The 7,650-nt window shown below is 46.4% G+C and overlaps 1 protein-coding gene across 1 annotated transcript in view; it reads right to left on the bottom strand.

Annotated features, from left to right (window-relative positions):
* The window catches only part of CCR9 (C-C motif chemokine receptor 9), a 3,692-nt gene extending 1,678 nt beyond the window's left edge, over positions 1-2,014 (bottom strand). Inside the window, 2 exon segments of the mRNA XM_017734602.1 lie at positions 1-1,017; positions 1,970-2,014. Coding sequence (XP_017590091.1) covers positions 1-1,017; positions 1,970-2,014 — 1,062 coding nt within the window.
* Positions 2,015-7,650: the final 5,636 nt, after the last annotated feature.

Raw genomic sequence — 7,650 nt, 5'->3', positions numbered from 1 at the left:
CCGCTCACCAGCGAAGACGTAGAGGAAGGGGTTGAGGCAGCTGTGGAGGAAGGCGATGCTCTGGGTGACCTGCAGCCCAATGTCCAGCTGGTTGGCAGCCTGACAACTGTGCACCACCCCGGTGTAGGTGTTGATGGCTTTGACCAGCAAAACAATATTGTATGGGAACTGAGAGAGGAGGAAAGCAGTGATGATCATGGTGATGATCTTCAGTGACTTCTGCTTTTGGGATCTTTTTGCTTGTAGGAGGGTGTTGATGATAAGGGCGTAACAAATAACCATGACAAAGAGAGGAAAGAAGAATCCTATGATGACTTTCAAGGCCAGGACCGTAACTCTGAAGATCACGCTGACATTTGGTGGGTACATAATTTTGCAAGCTGTTACATCACCCACCTGCATGCTCTGGCTGTAAATGATTTCTGGGATGCACAGGCTCACAGATGTCAGCCAGACAGCCAGGCACATGAGCTTGCTGCGCAGGAGCCACCTTCGCTTACAAGTTTTAGCTTTCATTGCCTGGACAATAATGATGTACCTGTCAAAGCTGATGCAGGTTAGAAGCAAGCTGCAGCCATAGTAGTTGATCTTATACATGCTGTTGACGACTTTGCACATGAAGTCCTTGAAGATCCATCCATCGGAAGCAGCCTTGGCCCAGAAGGGGAGGGTGAAAAGGAGCAGGAGGTCGGCGATGGCCAGGTGCAGCAGGTACCGATCCATCATGCTCCTCCTGGAGTGGTATTTGCAATAGACAAGCACGACCAAGGTGTTCCCCACTGTGCCCACAGCAAAGATGAGCCAGCAGCACACTGGCAGGAAGGCTTGAGCGAACTGCCTGACCTGCCTCTTGTCGCACATGAAGTCTGTGCTGTTCACTGGGTTTTCACACAGGGACAGCACCATGCTGTAATTCCTGTAGAAATCCAGGCTACTCTTGCCAGGATGTGTGACCTGCAATAGGACATGTAGTGAACTTGTGTTGAGAGGCTCAGTAAAGAACACATTTACCCCTCTCTACCAGATGCAGTTGAAGATGCCTGATGTATTCCATTTAAATGAGAAAGTTCAAAGGCTGCCAGTGAAACAGAGCATTTCAGATTGCTTGAAGTGTGCAGTACAGCAGAGATTTATAAAAATGACCCACTGAATAAGAAACTCTACAAAAGAGCAGTTCACGAAGTCCCGCCAACGTCGGTTATTAAAATGGCAGGTGGTGAAAGCATTATCTCAGGTAATTCAAAACATGGTTTGCTTGGCTTCAAATACATAACAAAAGGCAAAATGCCCAGCTTGGAAAGAGGTGGAGAAGAAGTTGTGTTATTGCTATGTTGGGATAGTACCAGTGGCTCAAAAGAGGCAGAAAACTGATGGAGGCAAAGAGGGAGGGGAAGGAAAAGGAGATGAACAGTGACATAGCTGTATACTCACTACACTTGCAGCTGCCATCTTCAGCCAGATCGCTCCTCAGTCCTGAAGGAACCTCTGTAGCCTGGAGAGGAAAGATGGGGAAAACAATTGATTTGAAACAACTCTGAAGCAGAACTGTGACTCTTCCTTGTACTTCTTCTTCTTCTACTTTTAAGAAAAACCTCGACTCTTTGAAACAAGTCTGCCCGGAAGACGAACAAACCACACAGAAATTGATGTCACTGATTTGAAATATTTAGCTATTTCCATTTTACAAATTTACATTTAGCCTACATTAGGTCTTCAGCTTCTCTACGGCACTGTGCTGATTAAGTCCTTTGATGAGTCACTGCAATCTCATTTTTCACAAGCTGTAGACTCCCCAGTGTGCACATGTAAAAAGTAATCTAAAAGCTCTGTATCTTGCAAAAGATTCATAAGAAAAATTGAGATGTGTCTCTTAAATTATCTAGCAACTATGAAGGAAAAGTACCTGGCTTTAGCAGTGCTTTGCAGTCTTAAATATTTGCATCTGCTTCCGCAAGTAATTAATCTCTACCTGCAACTTCTCTTTCTTATCTGTGAGTTTAGGCACAGTGCTCATTGCTGTTGGCCTGCAAAGCTGATCATTAAGCCCCAGTAAGCAAGAAAATATTGTTTTTTTCTGATGCAGATTCCTTTTCTAGTCAGCCCATCATCACAAAAGGTAGCTGAGCCTGGTGGGCTCGATGCAAGACACATGCACCTAAGTATTCAACATGTTCTGCACCAGCTTCTCCAGAATAATGCCTGGTGACAACACAAGAAGGGCCAGTGCTACTGGGGAACTTCAACTAGCACAGACCTTTCCTCCAGACCCCTTCAAAAGCAGCTCACATAACTGAGAAGTCACCTTGAAGAGACCCCAGCAGAAGCTGGATGGAGCCAAACCTCCTCCATGGGGAAGTGGCCCATGCTCTGGCTTCCCTCTGGCTCCTCGTTGGGGGCTGACTAAAAGCACCTGTCATTGTGCCTGGTAGCAGGCAGTCAGTAAGCTCCTGATTTCTCCCCAGAACTCACTTCTAACATGTCACTGCAGCATCTGCTGAAAGGTGCAGAGCTGTGCATCCCCAGGGAGCTTTTTTGTGTTATTTTCTTCTAGCTGTCAGACCTACCTTAAATTGCAAACAAAAAGATCATTGTAACTGGACCAGTTTGGTGGGGAAAAAAAAAAAGGTGATTTGTAATTCAGTTTCCTTTCCACGGAGGCTGCTCGTGGGAAAAAGAGACATGAACAGTGGAGGAGTGGGGGGACTCATTGGGATAGTTGCTGCAGCAGGGCCAGCCTGGATGTGGCACCCAGGAGTCACACTCTGCATGTGATGTTTGCTCTTTACACCTACAATTGGAGCTCTTTTTAGGCTGAGGTGAGTGTGTGCTCCTGGGGTCTCAGCCTGACTAGACCTGTCACAGACTGTTCACTCTGTGGTTTTCATGTTTTAGGTGGCTCAAACACAGGTGGCAATCTTCTCTTTCTTTTATTTTTATTTTGGTTTGGTTTTTTGGGTTTTTTTTCCCTGGTAAGTTCTTTCAATACCAAAGGGACAATGTCTCATACCATCATTTTTCTGCTCATATGCATCATCTAGCACAGGGCAAATCAGAGGTTGCTCCTAGGCTGTGCCTTGCTGCAAAACACTTTCACTGGGGAAAAAAATATCCGTGAACAAGAATTGGGTGCCTCTGGGCATCTGCCAGTGTCTTCTTGGGAAGGCTGGGACAGGAATGAGGAACCAGGTCTAGTCCTGACCGCTCCAGATTGACCCACAGTCACAGCTTCCCACTGCTGTCTGCCAAGGCTGCCAGCAGGCAGGAGCCAGGATCACAGGGTCTGTGTCATGCCCTGCAACACCAGGTGCTTTATAAACAACAGCAAAATAGAGCAAAACAAAAGCATGCCACCTTCAAGAGGAAAGGCCAGGCTATCCCTGCTGCAGGAAGTGGGGAGATCCAGGGCAGGATGGCAGGCAGTCACATGAAGTCCCTACTGGTGGCACATCTTTATGTGACAACCGTCCAGAAGAGTATGGTAGGAAAGACTTTAAAGAGGAAGGCAGTGAGAACTGGTTAATAAAAGTATGAACTTGCACATCTTATGTCTTCTTTCTGGTCAGCTGGCATGCAAATGATGCTGATTTAAGTTCCCCTCTCTGCAGGAAGTCTGAGCACCACGGGGTTTTGCTTTAATGATGGTGTTCAGCTGTGACCAATGCTCATTCAACTCACACTTCAAGGAAATCTCCAAATTGCAGTGCAAGCTCAGTTCCAGTTATGGAAAAAACAATTATTCTGGCTAGTTTTTGGGTTGGGCTCTGCTGTCATTTGGCACCATGCTCATGTCAGCAGCAAGGCATCTCCTTCCAAAGGGAAGGAGCCCAGGGTGCTCCACACTCCACTGCAAAATCTCCCCTAAGGCATCTGGGTATCTCTAGTAATTGGTTGTCATCTTAAAACTCTTCATGAAATGAGCATAGGTCTGTATGATGATACCACTGTACAGTACTTGGCTTCTTTCACCTCCTGGGCCATCCTCTAGGAAAAGAGGAGTGGGGGAGCAGATCTCAGCCAAACCCCAGGGCACCTGCTAAGGAAAGCCCAGGTGTGAAAGCACAGGTGCAGCGTCTGGGACTAGGGATGAGTTACTCTGAGCTTGCAAATGGCTGCCTGACAGTGGATCCATGGTAATTATCCTTACTTCAGGCTAGTTTGGCCCTTGGTATAATGCAAGCTGATTCAGCACTGGGAGGGTTACATTAACTGCAGTAGGGTAAAGGCATGCCCATGGGCAAAGCCTTTGATGCAAGGATCTTCACATCCTTTGGTCTCTCCTTCGTGAATCTGAGCTCTCATGTTCAGGATTTAAGTGACTTTAATCAGACTTAGTTTAATTCTCCCTGGAAGCAAATTAAAATGTGTCATTTAACCCACCACTTTATACAGCCAGTCCCACTGTACTAAAAGCCCCCGGGGCACATAAACCTCCAGACCAGAACATGGGCAGCTGCTCATCCTGTTCTTTACTTTCCTGCCACATGCCATTTGTTAAGTGAGTGTTGCTGACAACAGCAGCTTTTTTGCCCCTCAGAGTGGGAACAGAAGCAGAACAGTGTGAATGTGAGTCCTCTTGCCAAATTTCTGCCAAACTGGTTCCTGATTTGTGTCCTCACTCAATGCCATCCACAGTTAATTCCTTTCAAGCAAAACCAGAGACAATGCAGTCAGTTCTTGCAATACCAGCATGCATTGTGAGATAACTTTTGACTTCCCCTCAGCTCATATTGATGCAAACCTAAGCATCTCTGTTTTCCTTACAGATTGCTTTCATGTTCATCAAGAGAACTTGCAAGTGAAACACTATATTTTTTGTTTTGTTTAAAGTAAGAAAATTAAAACCACCAGCATTTCTTCTATGTGTTCTTTTTAACTTCAGGGTGCTTAATATTAAGCAGAATTTGGGGATGATTTTTAAAGCCCTAATTTATTGCAGGTACTACAGACAGAGAAGTACTTAGCTTGACATACTGATCAGGGGCTGGAAAGATTTTGCAGAAACAGAACAAAACTTGTGGTTATATCCTCTGCTGACCCTGACCAAAAAGTTTCCTTTTTTCACAGTGAAAACTGCATTGTGTTTGCACTAAATCTGTCTTTTAACATACCTGTTTTCCTTCCCTTGGGTAAAAGTAGGACATTATGCTGCTTCATTCCAAGCAGGCTATTTTAGAAGTTCAATAATTCCTCAGATGGTCTGTTTAGGAGAGGCTGTGTCTGCAACTCACTGGAGGATATTTGCAGTCAGTGAGATCAGTGCCTCTGATTGCAACTCCAGCCAGGTTACTTACTTATGTAGATTACACAGAGAGCTTCCTGGCGATTTCCATACCCAGCAAACAAAAGGCTGTTCTTATTCTCATTTCCAGCATGGGTACACAGTCCTTAAATTTTTCCTTCTCTTCAGAAAGGTGGAGAGTTAAAGTGAAAAACCATCTTGAAAACTCTCTGAATGGCCCTGTCAATTAGCACATCCATCACAAAAATGTGTTGGCCCAAGCCTGCCCAGATAAACTCCTAACAACAGCTGAAATAACAGTTTTGGCTGTGAGGATGGGTTGCAAACACAGAGCTTGAAGGAAAAAAAAAATTATTTACATTACCCTAAGTGTAGCAACACTTTTCCTCCACAAAAATAGGACAGGTTTAAAGTCTAGGTACTGAAGACACACAGTTATCCGGTTTCTACCACCAAAAAAAAAAAAAAAAAACAAACAAAACAAACAAAAAAAAATATATATATATATGTATTTCTGTGAACCCAATTCCTGTTTGCTGGCAAGGAATGTTGTAGCAATTCCTGTATAGAGCCATGTCACCAGCAGCTCCTTTTACAGAGCACTTGGCAGGTGAGGACAGACAAACCAGACCCCAAAGGCTGGTGTTAAACGTTCTCATTCCTGTCAGGTATTCATATTCCTGTGCTGTGTATTCTTAATTAAATTGGGAGCTGCCTGTGTCTGCTTGCCTGGATTGGAGTAATCATTTTAGAGTACACATTCTTTTGGCTGCATCTGTTCTCAAGGGATATAAAAACTTTACAGATCTCAGGTCCAACTACTATTTTAGGAGAATCGCTGGCTTTGTTACTCACACTGTAGCCTGGTTCATACTGTGGCTTTTAACTCCTAAGTGTTTGTCTGCAGAAGTGTGCAGGGGAAAGGAATAAAACGAGGCTCACCAGGGATGAGCAAAGGAATGGCACACCAAAGTTTGAGAGACTGTGCACCAGTGAGATCCTTAGTTGGCTACATGAGGCACTGGGTACAAGGAACTGCATTTGAAGTGTTTCTACACACAGCATGAGGAACAAGCAAGAGGAGCTTAGAAGCCTTGGCTCTGCCCCAGAGATGCACCGTCACTGGCGTAAGCGAGCCTCCAGGTAAGGATTAAAGGACAAACAAATAAAGCGGATGTGATTGTGGGAGTCTACTACAGGCCACCCAGCCAGGATGACAACACCAACAAATTAGTCTTTAAGCAACTAAGAAGTACATGTAAATCAACACAGCTGATAAAACAGGTCCACAAGATTCCTAAAACACCTGTACTTCTTGGTACAGGTACTAAGAGAACTGACTGGGAAAGGTGCCCTCCTTAATTTGTTGCTTGTTAACAGAGAGGTACTTAGGGGTTGAGGGATGATTTGTGACTTTCTTGGCCACAGCAACCACGAAGCAATCAAGTTTAAAATCTCTGCTGACAGAAGGAAAAGTGCCAGCAAAATTTCAACTCTGAATATGAAGAGAGCAAAATTCAGGCTGCTCTGGGAACTAGTTAGTGAGGTCCCCGGGCAAAATGCCTCTTTCTGGTTTGGGTTTTACTTTTTTTATTTACCCTTTTCCCTCTTTCCCCTCCCTGGCCCCGCATTTTGTCATTCTCTTTCCAAAGCACCCTCACCCATGAAGTAGAAATTAGCTGCATGGCTGGAAGTGAGAGTAGGGCCACCTCCCTGCCTTCCTGTTGTCCCCCAGGCATCCGCACCTCTGGTGCTGGCCTGGAGACTGGGAGACCCTTCTTCCACCTCCTTGGCGTGGGTGGAGCTGCGTGTGGCCTTTCTGCCCAGCCAAGGTGGCAGAGGCGGCTGTTCTGTCATTCCTCTGGGGAGCTGGGACAAGTCCTTGGCCTTGGACCGGCTGGAGCGCATGTGGTGCTGGTCACTGGAGGTAAAGGCCAGAACCAGCTTTCAGTCCCGGCACCTTTTGCATGGGAGCAATCTTTGAGATGTACTCAGCATTGGAGGTTGTATGTTAATTTTACTGCTGGGCAACCGAAAGAGGATGACAGTGCTCTAGCACAGGAAGGAGAAGTGCTTCTGCTCAGGACGATGGGCTGCCCAGGGGAGGTAAAGGGCAGCAAGACCTTTCTATCTTGGAAACTTTTGCGTGAGAGGAATCCTTGGATGTATTGGAGGTTGTATCCCAAAGTCTCCTGTGAGCTGCTGAAACTGCCCGGCAGTGCTTTAACACGGGAACTAGCGCAGCCACCCGCCCTCCCTCAGGGCTGCCCAGGGTCTGTCCCGGGGGGCGAGGGCAGAAGGAGGCCGGGCTCTGAGGGGTGGAGCGCCGCTGCCGCGGTGCCGGTGCGGAGGGAGGAGGAGGAAGAGGAGGGATGCCCGTCCTGCGCCGGCCGTTTCCCGGCGGAGCCGTC

The sequence above is a fragment of the Corvus brachyrhynchos genome, unplaced genomic scaffold (assembly GCF_000691975.1).
Source record: "Corvus brachyrhynchos isolate BGI_N302 unplaced genomic scaffold, ASM69197v1 scaffold94, whole genome shotgun sequence".
In the NCBI taxonomy this organism is placed as follows: domain Eukaryota; kingdom Metazoa; phylum Chordata; class Aves; order Passeriformes; family Corvidae; genus Corvus; species Corvus brachyrhynchos.
The sequence above is the reverse complement of the archived record's forward strand: the minus strand, read 5'-3'. Positions and strand labels throughout refer to the sequence as shown.